General features: G+C 41.3%; 1 protein-coding gene across 1 annotated transcript in view; it reads left to right on the top strand.

Moving 5' to 3' along the window:
* The window catches only part of LOC136831091 (probable E3 ubiquitin-protein ligase HERC1), an 801,341-nt gene that overhangs the window by 681,552 nt on the left and 95,445 nt on the right, over nucleotides 1–24,344 (top strand). Inside the window, exons 60-65 of the mRNA XM_067091041.1 lie at nucleotides 938–1,062; nucleotides 1,183–1,328; nucleotides 11,056–11,236; nucleotides 11,463–11,591; nucleotides 15,872–15,985; nucleotides 16,366–16,557. Coding sequence (XP_066947142.1) covers nucleotides 938–1,062; nucleotides 1,183–1,328; nucleotides 11,056–11,236; nucleotides 11,463–11,591; nucleotides 15,872–15,985; nucleotides 16,366–16,557 — 887 coding nt within the window. The remainder of the gene's footprint in view (nucleotides 1–937; nucleotides 1,063–1,182; nucleotides 1,329–11,055; nucleotides 11,237–11,462; nucleotides 11,592–15,871; nucleotides 15,986–16,365; nucleotides 16,558–24,344) is intronic.

Here is a 24,344-nt window from a genome sequence, read left to right as displayed (position 1 = left end):
CTGGCTGGAATATATTGAGATTTAACCCTTCTTAGGGGTAAGTCTCCTCATATGAAGGGCAATGGTTGTACCCCACAGGAACAAGTAACAAAATTTTAATGCAATTTGTATCTTTCCTAAGCATACGAACCATAGCCTTTCATGTACGTTGAACCCACTCAATTGACCTGCTCTGTCCCTTGGGCTGAAGGAAAGAGGGAAGTGTTGAGAGGGAAATAAGTGAGGGTTACCCCCTCTCACCCCAACTCCACCAGTTAAATATCTTGTTAGATTCAATGGCAGTCCCAGTTGTGCTGAAGGATACTTCAGTATATGGAAGGCTCTGGTTTGTATACCTAAAAGAAATACAAATTGCTTAAAAAATTTGTTATTTATATAATCATATGGATAGTTTTCACAAAAGTCAGACTTGTTTTCGGCTCCAATTTTACAGTGCTGTGAAGTGAATATGTAAAATTGGAGCAAATGTCATTGCTCTGATGTAGTGTTTGTTTCAAAATACTTAATTTAAGGTTGTAAAATTGCAGGAAGATTCTTCATATGATATGCCAAATCAAATAAGTTTGGTTATTGTATGGAGTGTGTTGCCTTACAAAAGTATGAGATTTCAAGTGAGACTGCTGCTTTTAATATCGTTACGTAATTGTGAAATAAATTTGGGACAGTTACTAAAGAATGTTGGTTCTCAAGTTTAAAAACCTTATATTAACATGCAATGCTAATTATCTGTTACTTTATTTATCAGTATGTTTATGGTTTCTTTATTATGAACCCTGTGCCTATGATTTACCACATTTCAAGCTTATGTTTCCTGAATATCATTAACAAAGTTTAAATTTAATGTAAATTAATTGCTTGTACATAAATTCAAAGGGTATCTGTAAGATCTCTAAAAGTAGTGGCTGATTTCATCAAGCAAAATTTACTTTTATTACAGTGCTTTAGCTGAAGAGTGCCAGGCATCAAAAACACATAGCCCACAATGTTTACTTCAACTACGAGGTCACCAGAGTCCTGTAACTGCGTTGGCCATATCCTCTTCAGGTCTAATGTTAGCAACAGGTGTGATACCTATGTTTTATTGATATTTGTTTTATTAAAAATTTTATTGTGCATTACTCAAAATGGTGAAAGTGAAGGTTGATGTTTAATAACAATATTATGTCTCAAACTCCTTTTCAGGATGCCAGAAGAGCATCAATGGTATGGTGAATGTATGGTCCCTTCAAGATGGCTCTGTACTTCAGACATTAGTTGGGTCTGGAGGTATATGTGGCTTAACATGGGCAGGTGCTTTAGGCTTAGCCGTTTGTCAGACACGTTCTCAGGTATGCATGCATTTTTCTGTATGCTCTTTTTGATAGTGTAACTGCTGTTCATCTTCAAGGGAGTTACCCTTATGGTCTCTCTGGGGCTCCATAAAGCGTATCCAAGTATGATCAATAATTCTCTCATAGTCTGTCTAGGCCAGACCACAGCAGCTACCCAGGAGATTGCAGTTCACCCATCTTCCACAGATGTTGTCACATCTGAGGAAGAGAGGTTAATGGTCACCTCCTAAGTAGCTGCTGTAGGCAAGAGAAAGAGACTTCTTGCCTTGAGTCTATTTATGTTCTGTATGTTAGTTGGTCTGTCTTATGGAGCCCCAGTAACTCCACTCCTTTGAGGACTCAGCATATACCAAAAATGGGTTTTTCCTGTATGAAAATTTGTATTATAAAAATAATGTATCTCTGTTTTTGTATTACAGTAAATATATATCTCTTTTTATATGATAATTCTTTGGGAATAAAATTTCCTTGGCAATACAAACCTTTGACTTTTAAGTACAGTAGGAGTATCCTGCAGTGCAATCTGCATTGGCTTTAGAACTTAACATAGTAGTTAGTTAAATGATGGAGATGGAGGGATGACTGGGAGAAACCCGCACTCACTTTCGATCACTGTTCATGTTTCTTTGGCTGCCAGATAGTACAGATGTGCTGCACTCGATTGTCAACCCAGACTATTAGTTGAAAACTTGGATGAGAATTATGTTCTATTTGCTCGCTTGTTTGTTTGTTGCCTTCTGAATTATGGGTAGTGGGTTAATATGACTTTTCTTAGCAACATTCACTTTAGGGTGTGACGTTGCTGCCTACACAGTGTAGGGTAGAAGAGACTCTTTAGCCTTGGCAGGCAACTCTTTTAGGAGAAGGACACTCTGAAATCAAACCAGTGGGTAGAAGGGACTCTTTAGCCTTGGTAGGAACCCTTTTAAGAGAAGGTTACTCAGAATACAAACCTTGTTCTCCATCCTTGGACTGTGCCATAGCCATTGTACAGTGGCCTTCCATGGTCTTGGGTTTGAGTTCCCTTGCCTGAGGGTACAATCTGGCATTTTTCCTCTTTTTTGTTCACTTTCCTGTGTAGGACAGGCTGGTGAGAAAGCAAAAGTTGTTTGGTGGTCAGGAAAGTGCCATCATCTTTACCTAATCTTTTCCTTCTGAGTGTTTTATTTCTAAATCCTTCCTGGCTGTCCTGCCCCAGTTGTTGTGGCAAACCTGGCTGATTTCTTTTGCCTTACAAGGTGTGCCGGCCCCACCTTGTCAACCAGTTGCTTCTGCCACTTTTTTCAGTGACGTATGGGGACGTTTATTTATACTCTCAAGAGAATTTTGTAAATACTGTAATTTAAAAACATTGTTGTTGTTGATGGTAGTGTTGTTTATTGTTCTGTTGAATTTTACAATGTTACTGTTGTTATGAGTCTATTTATGAGTTCTGATACTGATTTTATGTTGTTAATTTTAATTCTTTCGGGAGACATTGAGCTGAACCTTGGGCCTGTTACTCATTAAAGTAAGAAAAATTGCAAAGAACTTTACTCAGATAGTCAGGGCTTGAGATCAAATTTTCTTGCTCTCCAGAGTTGTACCCGTAACTACGATTTGATGTTTTTATCAGAGACTCTTGTAAGTAGTAATAAGTCAAAAGTTGAGTTTTTAATCCCAGGGTTTTTTGGCCCTGACTTTATTTATTGTTGTAACATCCCAGATGTGCAAGATATGGCATTATACACTAAGTCTGGATGACCTATTTATTGTCAGAAAAAATTTGGGTGTAGAAGTTCTTTGTTTTAAAATTTTCAGTAAGTTCTACAACGTTTACACATTAGCTGTTTACCGGAATCGAAATATCAATGATTCTATATATGATTGTCTTTTGGCTGAAATCCAGAGCCAATTAGGTTTGCATTATTGAAGCTTGTCAAGCACTTAATATTTCAGATGCCATACTAGATCTGAACCCAGGAAGAAGTTAAATGAAATGCTGATGGCTATTTTAATAAGGTATGTCTCTAGAAAGGCCACCAAATTTAGGACAAATACCAGCCATGGTTTGACAATGCATGTAGACGAGCCTACCATGACAAACAGGCCAAATTCAACGAATGGAGGCAAAGTCGTTCAAATGAAAATTGCACAATTTTTGTTGAGTCTAGCCATGCTGTGAATAGAACTTACCATACAAACAAGAGAAATTACAGTAATTCCTGAAAGCAGAAATGTAAAGGAATTACTCAGCCTCATCTGTGGTGGACCAAATTGGCATCATCTATCTTTGGGTCAGGCTTGTCTGCCATTCCATCACTATTAGCAGAATGGTAGATTGGCTACTGGCCCTAGGGAAAAGGCTGAATTGCTTCATCAAGCTTTTGAAGCTAAGCAATCAGCTGAGGATGTCCCTCTCCCTGATACTTGTAATCCTGAACCTGTTCTTAGAAAATTTACATTTTGCTCCAGGGATGTTAAGAAAACTAAATAATCTTGATAGCTGGGAAGGAGAAGATCCTGATGGTTTCTTCCCTTTGTATTAAAAAATTTTCTAGTGTTTTGTCTTCCAAGATTAGTAGATTCTATAGATTTTTATGTGGATGCATTATCTTTGCAGATGACCGCAAGTTTAGTAATACAGTGCCTGCTCCAAAGAGTGGCATATCTGCAGACTGCAGTAACCACAGGCCAATCTCTATTCTCCCTGTGATCTCCAAAGTTTCTGAAAAACTTATTTTTTATATAAGTAACCTACCAAGTAACTACATAGCTATTAGTTTCTAACTATCATGGTAGTTCAAAATGTGAAATTTGCGGTGACGCTCTATTGTTTTGGTGTAGGTGGCTAGACCCTGCCCACTTTCGGGGAAGAATAAGTATAACAGTGCTGGAGAGCTCAATTCATTTCTGCCGGTCAACGACTGATCACCAGTTGGTTGAGCAGCTCTGGTTTGAATTTCGCCGGATGGTTGTATCTTTCACCTTTGGTGGGGTATTCATTCGATTTGGTAGTGTGCTAACCATTATTAGCTTAGCCAGTTCTTTATTTAGACTTTTTTTCACTTATTGTGACTCAGTATGTCGGTTTCTAATCTATCTAGTACATGTATTTGGTATTGCAGCAAAGACTGTAATATCAGACTTACTTCTGCTAAGTATGACTCGCACACTACGTGTTGCCATTGTAGAGGGCAGATTTGCTCTTTTGAGCTTAAATGTGAAGAATGCAAAGACTGGGATCAGGGGAAATGGAAAAGTTTTAGATGCACATCTTGACAAACTTCAGAAAGAGAGAGAAAGGCGGCTGGTAGATCCGAATCCAGGTGTTTAGCCAGTCAGGTTTCTACTCCGAAATCAGATATTGCTGTTCAACCTGTTCCTCCTACACCTGTGACTCCTTTCTCCCCTATTACCAACCCTCTGACTTTTCCATCAACTCCGTTACCTGGCTCCCATTCTTCCGAACCTGATGCCATCGCCAGCCTCGAAGCCAGGATAGACCAAAAGTTTGGTCTTCTCTTTAATACCGTGGGCTACAGTATTGAGCTCTCCAGCACTGTTGTACCTATTCTTCCCCAAAAGTGGGCGGGGTCTAGTTACCTATACCAAAACAATAGAGCATTACCGCGAATTTCAAATTTTAAACTGCCGCCGTAGTTAGAAACTAATAGCTATGTAGTTACTTGGTAAGTATATATAAAACTTTTATTTATCATAAAAATGTCATTTTTAAGTCACTATATAAGTATGTCATGCATACAGGAAGCAGCTAGGTACCTGCAATGCTCTATTAGACTTGACATGCCATTTGCAAGGGAACCTTGATAAGGGTTTTGAGTGCAGAGTAATTCAAATATATTTTAGTGCTGCTTTCGATTTAGTAAAACACAAGGCATTTATTTATAAACTTCAGAATCTTGGAGTGGGTGGATATGTTTTAGGATTACTTCAAGATTTCCTTACAGGTAGGCAGCAGCGAGTTGCTGTGGACGGGATCTTTAGTGAACCAAAACCTATTGTGTAGAGTTCCACAGGGCAGTGTTCTTGGTCCACTGTTATTTTTAGTGTATACAAGTGATATGGTTGTTGCCCTGGAAAACAAAATTGTTCAGTATGCCAATGATGCAACACTTGTGGGAGTAGTAAAGTCTCCACTTATGAGAAATGAAGCTGCCCTCAGCCTTAATTGGGACATGGACCGGATCAGGGAATGATTAGTCAGTGGGGTATGAGGCTGAACTCCAGCAAAACGAAAACAGTTGAATAGCAGATCTCGTACAGATTTCCCACCCCATCCTCCCCTTCAGGTGGATGGAACTTTAATGAATGAGTCTGAAGCTTTAACTATTCTAGGTGTAACTTTTGACTCACATCTAAGTTTTGAGAACATCTAATGAAAGTTTCAGCAAATGCCACATGAAAGTTAGGTATTGTTTGTAAGGCCTCATATATTTATGGCTGATAAAATTACTGCAACCTGTTTTAGGTCGTTTGTACTTCCTTTACTAGAGTACTGTTTTCCAGTGTGGATGTCTGCTTCTGCCTGAGATTTATTTCTTTTAGATAGAGTGGTTCATGGTAGTAGGTTTCTGTTTCCAAATAGTAGTATTTATGACTTGGACCATCAATGGATGGTCTCTTGTTTGTGATTTTTCATAAGTTGTATTTCAGCATAGATCTTTCACATTCACAATTGATCCCTGATCCCCTTTATCTGCCGAGAGCAATGAGATTGACAGAACAGCAGCACCAATGTGCAGTAAATGTGCCTCGCTGTTGAATTTCTCAGTTCCAGATGTCCTTTATTCCTTACACCATTGAACTGTGGAACAGCCTCCCATAGAATGTCGTGCAATTGGAACTTCAGAAGTTCAAGTGAAGATGCAGTGCATTACTACCCAAATAATATTCTTCTTGCATTATAATACATTTTCATCTGTTTATTGATTTATTAATTTATTTCTTTATTTTTAATAAGTGTAATCTCTTCTTTTCCGCTTCCCTTTACTTCTCTTATTTCTTCCTAATGAACACCATGTTCTTTGGTAGCTTGAATTTCAAGTCAGTGGCCCCTGTGGGCTTGTTCCCTATGAATAGGTTTCATCTGCTGAATAATAATAATAATAATAATAATAATAAATAATAATAATAATTGCTGTTTATTTTTTCACAATGGTGAAAAAACATGAGTAGTGCCATTGCAAGGGGCATGGGCATCCGCATTGGTGGTTCATGTCATCCGCAGTGATTGATCCACATTGTAATTGTTCTTGATATAGAGGTAAATCTTGTACTAGGGCTTTGTCTTGTATGTCTTGTAAGGAGAGTGCTGTCTGGGATTTTCCAAGTGGGAGAAGTTTGGCAAGCAGAGTAAGAAAAGAAAGATCAGGGGGAGTGTACCCAAGGTGATGGCTGATGCCCTGGCTTCTTCATTTGCTTTTAAGGAGGGGAGTACTCCTGTTACAGTAGTTCTACCAGTAGCAGATCCTCCAGTAAGTGTATCTTCATCTTTGGTTACTGTCTCAACTAGCCCTTCACTGTGTAAGGCAAATAATATGCATGAAAGAAAAGGGAAGAAGTGTGTTCAGTGCTCTTCCTTGTTTTTGCCTTCTTTTCCATCGTTGTTGAGCTCGTCATCATCCTCCACCTCTTCCTGGACTCTCTTCCACTGCATGGGTGGAAGAAGAAGGGGATGTCTAAGGCCTCACCTAAGAAGTCCAGGTGGACTTCTCTTGCATGGTTTTCCTTCTTGGAGGAGAGCTGAGTGTGGATTCACCAGTTTATGATCATCATACTTTGGTTAGGGCCACCGTATTTGCTGTTGACCCCTTAAACACGAGGTCTACCCCCCCTTCCCTTTGTTCTCCCATGAACTCTCAGGTTCATGCCTGGACAAGTTTGCATGTCCTGCTCACACTGCATATGCCCTGTTTGTCTGATGTTTTAGTTTACTCAGCTACCAGAGACAATCTTTCCCTATGCTTCTAAGGAGCCTAGTGATTGGGTTCTCTCCAGCAACAGGATAGATTCTCCTTCTTGCTTGTCTTCAGGAGGGCATGGAGCTACACCACCTTGCTTGATGCATGAGAGCTCTGCAGTGCTTACACTCTGAGCACTCCCACTTGAGGGAGATCTTGTTCAGTTCCTGTCACCTCTAGTGTGGACAGTTTGTTATGTGGGCATAAGGTGCATGGGAGTGATGGTGTATGTGGTTGTTGTTCTCCTCTGGACATTGGCTCTCTGGTTACTGAGTCTAAGAGCAGAGGAGGAGCAGTTTCAGTCTCGGAACTCTGTTTGACCACAACTCTTTTAGGTTTTGCATTCCTTCTCTAGTGAAAGGCTTGTTGGTTTGAGGCAAGACATAGAACGGTCCAGGGAGCAGAGATCTGGAGTGATACCTGTGCCAGAAGAGGGTGCAGCTTTTGCCCCAGGGTGTCTGACAGGTCATAAGGGTATCTCTCCTCCAGAACCCCTGGAGGCAGAGTATTGGCAAGCAGATCAGCCTTTGGAAGGGGTCCTTGCCTCTAAACCTGTTGATGGTATGTCTACAGAGCTCTCTTTGGATAACACTACTGAGGTGCAACCCTCAGTCAGGTTGCCATAGTCAGAGTTAGCCCATGTTTTGGAGGAGTTGAATGGCCTAATCTGCAGATTGAGCAAACTTCTCCTGCTGCCTTCATGTCAGAAGGTATACTACTCGCTGGAGGATATGGAGGCTTTTTCTTTGCAGTTGGATTTGTCAGTCTGCCCACCAACAAATGACCTCCACCTGGAGAGATTCCATCAGAAGGGCTTTTATGCTGTTTGCTCTAGAGGTGAGCAACATGGAATCCATCTCCATGGCTTCTCTCCAGACTGTCTCATTGCTCGACCAGTGGTTGAACATATTGACAGACTTCATCATGACAGGTATCTTGTCTTGTGATGAGAGTAAATTTGTTGTAGGTTGCTGGTGTCCAGAGGTGAGTTACAATCAGTGGGGAAAAACTTGTTTTTAAAAGGAGAGACATAGTTGTCTCACTATTCTCCATCCAGGTAGGTTTCTCACAAGAGTAGCATGGAGTCAGTGGTTGAGCTTAGAAGGTCAGATTCCCAAGACTCCCTCTGCAGCCATATGGTGCCCAAACCTTTGGGTTCAAAGTCAGCCACAGCTAAATTTGAGGGTTCAGTGAAGTCATCACCATCTGAAACCCAGAGAAGTAGCCTAACTTTCATCCTCCAAGAAAGTTGGGGAATCTCCCCAGTGCTTATGCCCACCTCTTTTGGCTGCAGCTAGGAAGAGAGGAAAGGGGGAGGAGAAGGAAAAAGGTTGCTAAGGATGGCAATTGCCTTCCTCCCCTGCCATGAGTAGAAGGTTGCCAGTCTTGCTATTGGGCCACATGGCAGGACCAGGGAGTGGAGCCATGGTTATACCAGTACTTCTGGGTGGATGCAGGCTTCCGTTTAAGGACATACAGGCAGACCCTGGTTAACGGCGGGCTCGGTTAACAGTGATCCGGTTTTATGGCGCTTGTCTAGCGACGAAAATCAGCAATTTTTGGGTGATTAGCACCAATACATACCTAACAGAGGCACCGATAACCGAAAATCGGCGCTTTTCGGCGCCGATAACCCCCGAAAATCGCTGAAAAGGCCCCGAAATCGCCGATTTTCGGTTAGCAGCGATTTTCGGTTATCATCACACCCTCGGAAAACGGAACCCCACCGATAACCAGGGACTGCCTGTATGTTCTCCCCACTTAGATATACCACATTTAAAATTTATTCCAGTTCTGTGCTCCAGAGTCACAGATGTCTCTAACCTTGTCATTAAAGGTGGAAATGATAACATGAAAAAGTTCTATGATGTCATAGAGTACCAGTCTTGGGGTTTTAGATGTCTCTTCCATGTGGAGAAGGCCACTGGAGGTTGGAAATGAATTATCAACTCCCTACCTTTGAACAAGTATGTATGTATGTTGGTTCAAGATGGAAACAACACATCCAGTGCTGGAATCTGTCAGAGAGGACGACTTCATGCTTTTGATAGACTTGAAGGATGCGTAATTTCAAGTACCCATCCATCAGAATCACCAGTTTTCTGTTCCCCAGTCCTGAACACTTGGGCAGTGATGGAAGGTGCATTCCAACACCTCTGGGGCCACTAGGACTTGTCATTGTTCCCAATGTTCAGCCTTCTCTTGCAGGGTGATGAACACTTGATCAACCAAGTGTTCATCACCCCAGTTCTTCAGATGACTTTGTTGACTCCATGGCAGCAAGCCAAGTGGTATCCTTTTCTCCTGTGGCTGCTGGCTGGGGCACAAAGAGAGCTGTCCCATGACCCACCCTTCTTTGTCAGCCATACGCTGGCAGTTACTACCGTCATGCTTGGAGGTTATCCAGTATATCCTGCAGGAGAGAGGCTTTTCTTGCAGGGCTATGAAGGAGATGTCTGGGCACTTCGATCGCACCTCAGCAAATATGCATCACAGAAAGCGGGCCATCTTTTTGCGAGTATTGACTTAGTAGAAGGGGTATATCTCTGGTCAGAGCATCTGTTCAGCAGACCACAGACTTCCTCATCTACCCCCGCCAAGACAAGATCCTTTCATTCTCTGCAGTACAAGGCTATCACTCAACCTTGTCACCCTTTCTTCCTGCCTTTGTAAAGTGATCAAATGGGCCTATGACTTCTGAGGAGAAGGTTGGTCTCCTTTCTAACTTCAGAGCTCACATAGTTAGGGCATAAGTCTGTCCCTTGCTTTTCAAATTAACTTTAGCTTTCATATGATTAACTTACCAAGTAATTACATAGCTAAGGTTTCTATTCGCGTGGCAGCCTTTTTTTAAAAATTCGCAGTAGTGCTTCTATTTGTTTTTGTGTTGGTGACAGGCTCCGCCCACTATCGGAGTACTCGGGGAAACAACCAGCCAGTTAGTTCAGTCTTTCTCGGTTCCCCCTCTTTTAACAAAGAGGGGAAGATGTAGTAGAGCTTATTTCTGAACCTTTTACTTGGTGATAGCCAGAACTAAGCTGCTTTCTAACAAGAGGTCTCTTACAGGAGATGTCATGCTTCTACAAAATATTTTCCTTGCACAGATGCCCTTCCCATAATGCAGGGTACTCAGGTCCAGGGTCTTACTACTCTGGTCAACCATTTCACCAGATGGGTAGAAGGTTACAGGATTTATAACATCCCTTGATTGCAAGGCAGTTGGGAGCATGGCAATTCTGTGATGGTTTTCAGCTCCACTCAATTGGAGGAAATAACCCTTTACCTAAGGGGTTAGTCTGCTGTAAAAAAAGGCAAAGGTTTGCACGGCTATTTAAGTATGCACGATAATGTATTTTAAAAGTAATTTGTACTTTTTCCTAGTTATACAATCCAGAGCCTTTTACATACTTGAAATCCACCTCAACTGTCCTACTCAGTCCCTGCAACTGAAGGAAAAATAAGTAGTGACAGAAGGTGTGTGAGGGGTATCCCCCACTCATCCCCCATCTCCTCATGTTAACTACTTTGTTACCAGGTTCAACAGTCAATCCAGCTCATGCTGAAGGGTACTCTTATATAAAAGGCTTTGTTTTTTATACCTAGGAAAAATAAAAATTAATTTTAAAATTTATTATTTTGATTATGAAAAGTTCCATAGATTTACATTGATTATATATTTTAGTGAACATCTCAAAATCCTAACATAATTTTAAATCTAGATTTGCTTTGTATATTTCTTCATGAAATATATATTTTTGCAGAATGTTTTGTTTTGTGTCCTGACTGATGATCAGTTCTACAAGTTGCGGGTAGTAGCTGCTTGTCGCACACGACTACGACAGTGGGGTATGATAGGTTTACATGAGGCCCCATGTTTACGAGCACTCCTAAATCATCTTCCTTCTCTACTTTTATCTCAGTATCATCATGAAAAACCAATGGGTGATTATTTGCTCTTTTTACTTACCAGTACACAGTACTGTATATTTCATCTCTTGTTATAGTTACATATTTTAATTTTGTATCTAAATGACTTATTTCTAGAACTGTGATTAACAGGGTTATTCATTTTCTTGAGATTTTAATTCAGAAAGCTTTTACATAGGGATTTTCTGCATCAGTGTTAGGTATTTTTAAATCAATAAGCATTTCTTTTTTCTCTTTCAAGTGAGCAGTGGAGATCAGTTGGTTCACAGTCGGTATTTGCAGCAATTGTGTTCATTAGCATTACTTCTGAAATTAGATTCAGTTTTGTGCACACAGCCAGCTCCTGTTCATGTCGCCAATGCTGGACCAGGTAGAGTATATTAATATGAAATTTCTAGGTTTTGGATTTTTAAGTTCTATGGCCATTGGGATGGGTAACCTGTTGTTGTTTTCTAGCTGAGGCCCAAAGAAAACTGGAAAAATTACTGAAATGACATTGTGATTTTTAAAAGATATTTTGACATCTCATAATTTTATTTTTGTTTAAGAAAAGGCAAAATAGAATTTGTGATATATTTTGGGGAAGAGATTAATTCTTGTCCATTTGTTTTCCTTAGAGTAAGATGTTTAAAAATATGATGATATGCATACAAGGTATACATAGAAGAGTCAGTAGAAATTTATAGTAATTTACTATAGCAGTAGTGTTGAATGTTTATTTTCATATTTTGACATATTGGTAAATTGATAAATCTTTTTGTATACTGTACTGTTGATTTGGGGATAGTATAAAGTTTATCAAAAAATGTTTCGGTCAGTTATATAAACTTCTTTGAAGTTTTTGTTATATGCATTTGTATATTTCAGAAAAAATTGCCCTCATGGATAAAGATTTTGATAAAGTTTGATTTGCCTGTCAATAAAAGTTATTTCTTTTATGCAAATACAGTACAGTAAATGAATATTATAATAGGTTTTTTGGGTAGATAAGTTTTAATGACATTTTTGGATTGATTACTTTAGCAAAATTACATTGCATTTGCAGTATGTATGTTTTTTAACTTTTAAAATTCAGTTCATCTTTTTAAATTAATTTACCTGTATAGTGTTCATTACTGTACTGAACTTTTAGATCTTAATTCTTAGGATTCATGTTTCCCATCTGTACACACACATAATGGAATTCATAGATACAGTGAACCCTCGCTACTTCACGGTTCGACTATCGCGGATTCACGACTTCGCGGATTTTTTCCATTACGTATGTATATTATAAGAGAAAATATATAGCGGATTTTCCGGAAATTTCAAAAATAGTCGCAATATATGAAGACCCAAATATTTCATTAATTCCATTAATAATTATTAATATCTGCTAGTACTGTTGGTTCATTGCATTATGACATATAATTCAGTACAAAATGAAATTAAACAAAAAGAGAATGTGATCATACGATAATTCATTATAGTACTAGTAAAATTAAACTGAACATGAAACGCTAATCAGATGCAGTCTGACGTTGTCATATTTGAATGGTGTAAGGCTGCTGATGGCTACATATATACTAATTATAAAATACAAATGTAATGAATGTGCATCTTTTCCATGAATCTTTTGTACTGCATCCAATAATATTGTTTGTTGCAAAAATCACATCTCGAATAAACCTATACTACTACAACAAAAAAAGCATAAAATAGCGTAAAGTATATTTGAATTTGAAACTAGCATGTAAGATGGGCTGTGATTGGTTCCATTGGTGATAGATGACGAATCAGCTCCCAAGTTTTGTAATCTCGCCTGTGATTGGTGTTTTGACCGTTTCTCCGACCCGCAGCAGCTTCCCTTGTCTCTGACCCGCAGCATCTTCTCGCGGCCACTTCGTTTCCCGCTCTCTCGGTAGATAGATGCTGTTTACATTACCAGTGCTGTGTGTGTTTGAAGTTGAACTTTTTTTTTAACTTTGTTTAACCCCTACAATGGCTCCCAAGCGTTCTGCTTCTGCTAAGGCTGGTACTGAGCGTAAACGCCAACGGAAAATGATGACGATTGCTGAGAAGGTGACACTTCTCGATATGTTGAAGGAAGGGAGAAGTTACGTGGCCGTGGCCCGCCATTTTGGAGTGAACGAATCCACCGTTCGCTACATTAAGAAGGATGAGGCGAAGATTAGGAAGACGGCTGCCATCACCTTTAGCAAGTCAGCAAAGCAAGTTGTTATGGCTCGTAATAAAACGATCGTCCGTATGGAAGGTGCTTTGTCAATCTGGATTGCCGACTGCGGAAGAAGAAAATAGCCTTGGATACGAACACCATCCGAACCAAGGCTTTGAGGTTGTATGAGAATTTCGCGGCAAAGGAACCTCAAGATGATGGCGACCACGCTGAAGAAGAAGAGGAAGACGACGAAGATGATGTAGATGAACCTCAAGCAGGGACATCCACTGATTCCCAGCCTCAGACACGACGTTTTACCACCAGCAAAGGATGGTTCGCCAAGTTTCAGAAACGCTTCGCCTGAAAAGCGTTTCCTTGCATGGCGCAGGCTGCTTCGCTGACACGGTCGCTGCTGAAACTTACGCGAATGAGACATTCAAGAATATTATCGCTGAAGGTGGATACAAGCCCGAACAAGTCTTTAATATGGACGAGACGGGTTTGTTTTGGAAGAGAATGCCATCGCGAACTTTCCTGTTCAAAGAAGAAGCCAAAGCCTCTGGCTTTAAAGCATTCAAAGATTGTGTTACCCTCGTGATGTGTGGCAATGCTGCGGGATTTTTGCTAAAGCCAGGCTTATTTATAAGTCGAAAAACCCTCGTGCTTTGAAAAATAAAAATAAAAATCTCCTTCCCGTGTATTGATGCATAATCCAAAAGCATGGATTACGAAGATGCTGACCTCAACTGGTTCCACCAGTGTTTTATCCCACAAGTCAGTAAATATCTCTTAGAGAAGGGCTTGCCATTTAAGATCCTTCTCCTGTTGGATAACGCTGGTGGACACGCGACTGATCTTTCGCATGAGGGCATTCAGGTTGAGTTCCTGCCACCCAACACAACGTCCTTAATTCAACCGATGGACCAGGGGTTATCAGGGCGTTCAAGGCCCTCTACACGAAGAATACCTTGGCGGACCTCGTTGCGTGTGTGGATGCCGCCCAAGAAGATGAGGATGAAACATTCAATTTGAAGCGCAGTACAGGCGGTCCCCGGCGACGGGGTTCAGTACACAATAACCGAAAAATGTAAGCCGGAACATCGTCGAAAATCGTCAAAAATCATAAGAAAACCTTACTGAAAACTTTTAATGAACATCCAGAAGGCACTGCAAAAATGAAACCATTTTGCCATATTTCTTCCGTCCGTTAATGCAAGCTGGAGGAAGTTGTGGTCTGATGAATATTTTTTAAAGCGTCGTAACCTCGGATCGTCAGAAGCGGAACGTAAAGGGATTTACGCCCGTGCCGAGATTCAGGCACTCTGCAGTAGCTGGGAAATTGTGCAGTTGGCGGCGATAATTGGAGGTGCAGTTGGGGTTTGGCGACATGATGACGGAAGACGCGTTGACGAGTTGTTGGACTGCCATTCCCAGCCGCTAACTGACGCGAGACCTCGAAGACCTGACAAAATCAGCCAGTGAGGAAGAAAATGAACCACAGGAAGAGACCCAAGAAGTTGTCGAAGAAACAGGCTTAACATTAGAACGGCTTGCCAAGCTCTGCAACCTAGCAAAGGAGCTGAAAGAATTGTCACAAGAATGGGACGAGGATATGGTTCGTTCTCTGCAGTTCTGCAACAAAATCGATGAAGACATGACTCCCTACAGGATGCTCTTCGATCGAAAAAGAAGCAGCGGCAGCAACCGGATCACAATGTTCTTCCAGCCTCATAAAAAAAAGAGCCAGTTCCTCCTGCTACTATGCCTTCGGAAGAAATTGAAGAAGTGTCCCAGGAAGAAGTTGAAGAGGTGTCCCAGGAAAAGACACCTCAGTCTGAAGAGACGTAAAATACAATCATTGGCTGCACAGTAGAAGACATCATCAGCTTCATCATCATCATTTCTACTGTGCAGCAAATTCATCGCCATCATCATTCAAGTTTTTCTTCAACTTCTTTCATGGTGGGTACAGTAACAATCTTTATTTCTTTATATACTTTAATATTCTAACATTTTAATATTAGTGCCTGTTTTAGATTAGGGTACTGTACATGCATTAAGTGTTCTGTACATTAAAGGTGGTTTGTTAACAGTACATACGAGGAGGGCTTTATTGTAACTTCCAACTCTATCGTGATGAGTAAAATACTGTACAATTGTACAGTACGCACCATAACAATCTTTCTATTTTTTATGTTCACTTACTGTTTTATTGCTTATCATTTGTGCCTGTGTACTGTATGTACGTATTGTAGATATCTGTACATTACTGTAAAGGGTGGTTTGTTAACAGTACTATGTAAAGGGAGGGTTTTAAAAGTCTGAATACATGTTAAATAAATACTGTAAATATGGTGTCCCTACTTCGCGGATTTTCAGCTATCGTGGCCAGTTCTGGAACCTATCTACCGCGATAAACGAGGGTTCACTGTATTGCAAAAGTAAAAATAAGATTTAATGGTCAATTTTTTGTTGTACTATATCCTTTTAAGTTGTTGAGTGGAGCTGGCTAGATACCCTTAGCACGGCTGTCAGTACCGCAGAAAGTTTGAAGAAACGTTCTCCACTTCCACGTTCTTTTGTAGCCCGTCATTTGAAAAATTCAGGTTAGTATTGCGGGTATGCAGCATGTGTACTTCTGCAGATATATCAGTATTTTTTAATGTATAAACTTCCAAGTGTTTTACTCATATTGGGACAGAATGTAATGATAAGTTATGTGCCAAAATGCACCAATTTAGCTGTCTCTTGGACAGTTGTACATATGTGTTGACATTAAATGTTGAGTCTCTTGTTCCTGACTTTAAATAAGAGTTATTATTTGCAATAATTCATGTGTACATATAATAGCATATTTTAATTAGGTTGATTCATATTAATATATAATGATTGTTTTCCATTATGCTGATGAGAATTAATACTTTAATTAATCATAGGAAAATATTCCATGCTGTTCTTAGGCTAATATGTGACAATGAATTTCCAGATGACAGTGAACCACTGAATGCTGCTCTAGAAAATGATAAATGGGATGTAGAACAGGACATGGCTGTTATGGCATGGGCTACACAACATCCTGGTGACTGGCAGGTTGGAGGCAGATGTCAAGTCTACATGTGGGGCAGTGGACGACATGGTCAGCTAGCTGAGACAGGTAACAGAGGGCCTTCAGATTCCTGTTGCTGATTCATATCTCTCTTTTTTGTTAGTTGATTCTTTAGACTGACCTGAATTATTTATTCCTAAGTCAGAGGTGAAAACTGAAGCAAGACTAATTAAAGATGTTGGACAGCTTGGTGGGGAAAGACCAGAGGAGGAGATAAAAAATTAAAAATAAAGTCTTGGAGCTGGGGGTAGAGTAGATGCTTCTTGCTGTGCTTCACACGAAGTGCACAGTAAGCAGTTAAGTATATCTTAGTTTAACCAGACCACTGAGCTGATTAACAGCTCTCCTAGGGCTGGCCTGAAGGATTAGATTTATTTTACGTGGCTAAGAACCAATTGGTTACCTAGCAACGGGACCTACAGCTTATTGTGGAATCCGAACCACATAGCGAGAAATGAATTTCTATCACCAGAAATAAATTCCTCTTATTCTTCATTGGCCGGTCGGAGATTCGAACTCGCGGCCAACAGAGTGGTAGCTGAGAATGTACAGCCTATGGTCTTTATAGCCGAAAGTGATCACAAGAATAATTTAGTAAATAACTGGCCATTCCATCTGTCCAGCCATCTACATTTCCATCTGTATGCTAAGGTTACAGTCTATGTATTACCTTGGCCATAACTTTGGAAGTATATGAGATGGAGACTATGTTTGGCATACTTTACATAGTTTGAGATCAAAAGTCAAATAGAATTTGCAGCCACTCATCAGCATTGTTATACAAACATATCATGTTTAACATTTAATTTTGTTACAGTATTGCCCCTCTATTTGAAACCCTTCACATGTTTATAGGACCCTTTTCTACTAATTGCTTAAAAGTTTAGACTGGACAAGAGAACCACTTATTGGTACATACACTTTACTTGGGTGTTGATATGCAGGATGCACTGTATCTATTCCTGAGATACAGTAATATGTAAGGCTTGTTGAATTTTCTTTTTCTACATTGATCGTGATGTCTTGATAAAATGTGTTTGCATATTTTTGACAGTATTTATAAAGACAAGTTTTAACTTTATTGATATTATTGCTCAGTCTCTGCCTTCCTCCCAGCACCTGTGAATTGTATAATCTGTTTATCAGCCTGTCATTCTTTCCACATGACTAAAACATCTCAAAGGACACTTATCCATCTGTCCACTTGCCTATCATCCTCCATTCTTTCATCAATGCTGACCCGTTTACATATCTCCACATTGCTCACAAATACTACTACGCATAAACTGCATATAAGTTAATCAGTTAGTAATTATAAATTAACTGGATGAACCAAGGAACTATCAATGTAATATATGTAGGACCAAGTAGTAATACTAGTAAAGCAAAAAACTTTGGTTCCTTTTACTGTAGCCCATCAAAAAACAAGCTAAAAGCAAGAAAAATGGTAAAAAAGTAAAAGCTTAACCCACAATGCAATACTGCATGTATAAGCAGGTTTATATAAGTAACTTACCAAGTGAGCAGCTTAGATTAAAAATTTCGCTTGTAGCACTTCAATATAGTTTGTGTAGGTGATCAGCCCGTCCCACTAATGGAATATTGGAACGACCTAGCAAACAATCCTCATTCGTTTCCTGCCATTAGTGGTGGCAACACCTGGTCTGGTGATAGCTTTATTCATTATTTTCCAGTTATTTTACCGGATTCCGATGGAGGATTCTTTAAATCAACCATCAGAATACGTAAATTGTAGCCTTCAAGCTGAAATCTCTCAGGATGAGTTTTTTCTTATTTTTTGTTTACATTGATTTGGAGTCATCATTGCGCCACCGGTAAACATTGTCATTTGCATTTATAGTTTAACAGTTGGGCTTCTGGCAGCACCAATAATAGTTTTGCCTTAAAAGTAATTCTCAGATGTTAGGACATTCCTTTATAAAAGTAAATTGTTGTATGTTACGCCTTTTCATTAGACCATAACTTTAGCAATTTATGAATTGTTTTCCGGCTATAAACTACTAGCGAGCCACCGATAATATTTTTGTTTTAAAAGTAATTCTCGAGTGTTACAACACTCCATTATAAAAGTAATTGGTCTGTGTTAGGCCTTTTCATTTAGGCCATAACCTTTGCAATTTGTGAATTGTTTTACGGTGTTAAACTACTAGTGAGGCGTTGATAATAGTTTTGCTTTATAAGTAATTCTCGGGTTTTACAGCATTCCAATATAAAGTAATTGGTGTACGAGTATGTTATGCCTTTTCATTAGACATTAACTTATGCAATTCATGAATAGTTTTCCGTCCATAGGCCACTGGCGAGATGCCATAATGGTTTTGCCTTAAAGCAGTTTTCAGATGTTATGACATTCCATTATTATCATTTCATTAGGCCATAACTTTGGCAATTTATGATTTGTTTATTGGCTATAGGCTTCGCACAAGCCACTGATAATTGTCTTGAAAGTAATTCTTGGGTATTTTGTCATTTCATTAGGCCTGTAACTTATGCAGTTATGATTTATTTACCAGACCTTTGCTTCCTGTAAGCCTCCGGTAAATAAATTTTTGACATAACCTTGACACCTTCCTTTACAGAACTGAAAGTGTTAAGGCAGAAAGTAGTAAGGAGAAAATTTGGCGTTTTGTTGGCTGCTACGAGTAGACGTTCTCAACAGTCGAGAACCAGCTCATGCTACGAAGTTACTAGCTTGCTGGCAACGATCTCAGGTGCCAGCCTCACCCCCAGCACCCTCTCTCATGCGCTCGGCGCTGCCAGTTCTCTCCTTCTACTAGCCTCTTGCCACTTGCTCCCGCACCTGGCTCCCTTGCTTCCATTCCATACCTTTGCCAGTCTTGTGTCTTGGTTAACATTATGTTAACCTTGTTATAGTGTAGTGTAGTGCAGTGGAGGAGGTGGCTACTCGTCCCCCAGTGCTCCTAGACAGAAGGTCCCTGTCAAACTCCCCACAATTCCTGGGAGGAGGCAAACTGGAAGTCCAAGGGAGTTGGGGGGTTCCACACAGGTAGTCACCCCCTCAGTCGAGCCTGTTGTGTTCCCAGGTATCGGCAAACAACACTGGAAAGGCATCTTGATGAATGTGTAGTGGAGGAGGTGGCTATCCAGCCCTATTGGATCTCCTAAACCCAGTCCATGTCAGATTCCCCTAAACCTGGGAGGAGGCATACTGTTGGTCCATGGGAGTCCAAAAGGGTTTTGCCCCCTGGATAGTTACCCCTCAGTCAAGCCTGTTGTCCGCAGGTCTCGATGGACAGCCATTGAAAGGGCGTCCATAAAGAGTGCTTGCCTTGACCATAGTGGCGCTGATGGCATTTTTTCAGTTTATGGATCCCAGTGTGGAGAAGAGGCTCCGTTGAGTCTTACGGGATCCCAGTGTGGATAGTAATGGATCCCAGTGTAGACTAGTGGCGCTTTTCGGATTTATCTCGACCGTTGAAAAGATATAGCCCAGTTTTGGTGCGCCAGTAGTTTTTGTCATCGCTCTCCAAGTCTGGACAGAATCTGAGAGCGGACGAGTCCGACTCCCAAGTTCCGAGCATCCAATTCCGAGCGCCCAAGTTATGAGCTCCCAAGTTACGAGCGCCCAAGTTCCGAGTGCCCGGTGTCCAAGTGTCCTTCTGTATCTTAGTGTCCAAGTGCACAGTGGTCACGCGACTACTATCCGAGCACCCAGTGTCCAATCGCCCAGTGTTTGATGCCCAGTGTCCGAGCCCCCATGTTTGCATGTCCACCTAAGCCATATGCCCACTCATCCTCCTGTCCATTTGGAGCCAGCTGTCAGTCACCTAACACCCAACTCGGTTTCATCCACTCCTATACTTCATTGGAGACCATTCAGCACCAACTTAGTAATTTGAGCCTGCTGCACCATCCACCGAAAGTCTAGTGCCCGAGTTAAGTTAAGTATACCTTAGTTTTACCAGACCACTGAGCTGATTAACAGCTCTCCTAGGGCTGGCCCGAAGGATTAGACTTATTTTACATGGCTAAGAACCAATTGGTTACTTAGCAACGGGACCTACTGTGTGTTCGATGCGTTATCCTTATCACTAAAGGTTGGGGATGAAGGAAACACCGAAATATAAAAAGTAGGTCCTTAATGTCTAGTGGAGTTGACAAATTCACAGAGGTGCAAATTATGTGTCTACACGGGAAACAGAGCGGTCCCATACTAACGAAACATTACTGCCAGACGAACAAGGTTCAGTCATTACATAACGTACATGATAAATACATTGGAATGACATACATTTAATACATTAGGGAGGTGTATACTGTAAATGGACATGAAACATAAAAGAACGTAATGCATATATATATAAAGGTTCATACATCATACTGAACATGTCTTTCATATACCTACACCTACAGCTTATTGTGGAATCCGAACCACATTATAGCGAGAAATGAATTTCTATCACCAGAAATAAATTCCTCTAACTCTTCATCAGGCGGCCGGGGGAATTGAACTCCGGCCCATCGGGTGACAGTCCGAAGCTCAACCGACTCAGCCAACGAAGGGCTGTGTCCAGTGTCAGAGCACCCAGTAACAGAGACTCGGCATCTTGGATTGTTTCTGTTCCCTGTCACATACGAACTTGAACAGTTTTAGTTTTAGAGTTTTTTTTTCCTTCACTTGTTTTGTATTCTCTAGAAGGAGATCTCTGGTGCTCTCTTCTACTGTGAGATTCACACAGTTGCAACGGGTCATCGCTCCCAAACGACGCTGTTCTAACACTAGTTTCAGAGCGCTTGACACTGTTTCTTGTACTCAGCTCCTGACAGTAAGCTGCATGACTACAGTTCCTTATTTCTCTCTCTTAGACAGTAGATGAAGGTCAAGAGGGAGACAATCCAGACAGTTCTTTAACCCATTCTCTAGGATGATTGGATAGGAGCTTGGATATGCAGGGAGCATTCTTCCAGATCCCCGTCCGAACTTCAGAGAGTTTTTCAGTTCCGTCTTTCAGGACAGGGCTCCCCATTCGGGATTCTGTGCTTTGACCTCTCCCGATTCATAGCTCTTCCTGCATTTGACTTCCCTTTTGTCTGGGCATAACTTCAGTCTTTACATGTCTACTGACTTCTTCATTACCTTCGTAGAAAAGGGGCTCAAAGGTTCTTGACAGTATCCTTCACCAGGAAAGGGAAACACAGTCAGAGACTTTCGTATTGTTTCTTAGCCTAGGTTTCTTTTGTTGGACCTTCAGCGGTGGCTGCCCGAACATGACGTGCAAGGAAATAACTTCTTTTGCTGAGCCTAGTTCTATCTAGTCTTCTTTTCAGCACCTGAGATCTAGGTCAAAGGAGCCCACTTGAGGAACCGGGAAGTTGTCCAGGACTCGGTCCTCAAGAAGAATGTAACCTTTACTCATACTATGGAGAGCTAAAACATTTCTCTTATAGCTCTAGTACTGCTCAACCCTAGCTCACATCTAGATTGTGGTAGCCTATTTGGATAGAACCTCAGTCCTAACACATCAGCTTAAGCAGGGAAGCTGGATCCAGCTTTCCCTCTCAACCAAACAGGAGGGTTGTTCCACTGTTGATAGATCAATCAAGTCTTCTAGTCACTTGATTTATCAGGAAACTAAGTTTTGAAGGACATACTGGGCCGTCAGAAGCTTGTCCTTCCCATCATGGCCTTTCGATCCCCTGAGTTGTCAGGATCTAATTATTGTATGAAGCAAACCAACCTTGGACCTGTTTACCTCTTCAAGGAACCTTCATCATGATCGAGGAAGCACAAGACAGTCTCAGGCTCAGTTTCCAGTTACACTCTTAGCCCATTCTGGCACATGTAATGTGAACCTGCTACAGTTGTTGGTGGACTGGACTCTTCAAGATCTTTCCCAAAACTGTGTTTTCTCAGACAGCCTAACTTCAGAGATACTACCAAGGGTGGTCCGCTCTTGCCCAGACAGGCGCTGGACTGTCCAGAGGATTGTCTTCTGAAGGGTCTTCAAGACGTGTTGCAGAGGCTGTTACAAGATTCAGAAGTCTCCCTCGTCCTCCTTCTCCCAGACTTAGTGGTCTTCTTCCAAAGCTGGTGTCTCGAACTCTTCCTCTCTTCTTTTAAGCCATCTCTGACCCTGCTGCAGATTAAGCACAAAGACCTGGATCTTTCATCTTCTTCTGAACGACCTCTCAAGCTCTTTTCACACCCAGCTAGGAAGCAAGAGATGTGTTTTCCTCGTTTTTCTTTTTGATTTTAGCCAAGAACGAGGATCCATCCAACACCTGGATCCGTTCTTTCTCCCTTAGAGCTTAATGGACATCCTTGGCTTCCAGGAGCTCCATCCAGTTCCTGAATTCCTAACTCACCTGGTGTCCAATTCCCCTGGCACCAGCCACATCCTGGCGCCAGTACATGCTCCAATCACCCAGGAGCACTCAGCAACTCCGAGGGAAAAGAGTGAGCTCTCTGTCCAATTTGAGTTTTTAGGTATTTACCTGAGCAGGACTTGATAATCAAGAGGGCCTTCTTATCCCTTGATGCTAGGTCAAGAACCCCCTCGCCCTCGGACTAAGATCGCAATGTCCTTCATCCTGAAGAGATTTTATTTCCAAAACACTCTCAGATTCAGGAGAACAACTTTGCCGTCTTTTAGTGAAAGCTAAGGACATCAGAGCAGCCTTTACTTCTTTAGCTTTCAGGCACATATGCTCCTTACTTCCATTCTGCAGTGGCTTACTCGAAGTATAATCATCCTTCATGTCTCACAGGCACATATGCCCCTTACTTCCATTCTGCATTGACCTACTGGAAGTATAATCGTCCTTCGCATCTCACTTTCTTAGGAAGTGAAACCTGAACTACTAGCTCCACTGGCGTCCAGCTCTCCTGGCGCCAGCTTTAGTCTGTCGCCAGCTTTAGAGCTTCCAGAACCTCGAGCTGCTAGCTCTCCTGGTGGCCAGCTTGCTTGGAGCTAGCAACAAGTCTGGCCCCAGCTCTGGAGCTCCCAGTGCCCAGAGCTTTGGGCTCCCCTGGTGCTCAGCTTGCCTGGCACCAGCTGCAATCTGGTGCCAATTTTAGGGCTTATGGTGTCCACAAACTCCCAGCAGCTCAGCTGGCACCCAGCTCGCATGGCGCCAGCTACAGTCTGGCACCAGCGATATTTATACCAATCCACGAGCTTCCACAGCTTGCCTGGCGCCAACTCCAGACTGGCGCCAGCTAAATAGCGTTTAAAATTCTGTAGTACCACAGGATAGTGACTGGCATGGTATGGCAGGAGGAAGCATAGGATATTCTCCTACTATCTCTTCACCTTCTAGCGAGGTATGGAGCACCCACCACCCTCAGTGGATGGGTTGTGGTGTTATTTCAGTATAGGTGGCAGTGTTTCTGGTTGTTTTTCATGTTGGTACTGTGCCCAGGGCAAGGGCACCTTTTAAAGTTTTGCTTTCAGATAACTCCTTAACTGCATAACCTCCACTGATGCTCTGGTAGCCATCAGAGTACCCTTTGCTACAAAGCTCCCGCTTAAGTAGAGGCAACCCTTGGCTCTACTGCCACGCCACTACAGGTTAAGTTGAGCGACAACCAGTTGCAGTTTTATACTGCAGGCTCTCTTAACTGATAAGGAATGACAAGCATTGTATTCAATGCTAGCAACTTTTCTGTTTAAAATTCATTACATGACTTAATGTTTTGGATAGAGAACTATGTCCATGTATCCCACCTCCTGTCAGTGTGGGATTCAGCTATGTAATTACTTGGTAAGTTACATATATGAAAATGACATTTGTTATAATAAAAGGATTTTGACAGAGGAAAAATCTATTTCTGGGAGAGACCTGTGTCACCCGGTGAAATAACCTTTCAGCACTTA

The sequence above is a fragment of the Macrobrachium rosenbergii genome, chromosome 48, assembly GCF_040412425.1.
Source record: "Macrobrachium rosenbergii isolate ZJJX-2024 chromosome 48, ASM4041242v1, whole genome shotgun sequence".
In the NCBI taxonomy this organism is placed as follows: domain Eukaryota; kingdom Metazoa; phylum Arthropoda; class Malacostraca; order Decapoda; family Palaemonidae; genus Macrobrachium; species Macrobrachium rosenbergii.
The sequence above is the reverse complement of the archived record's forward strand: the minus strand, read 5'-3'. Positions and strand labels throughout refer to the sequence as shown.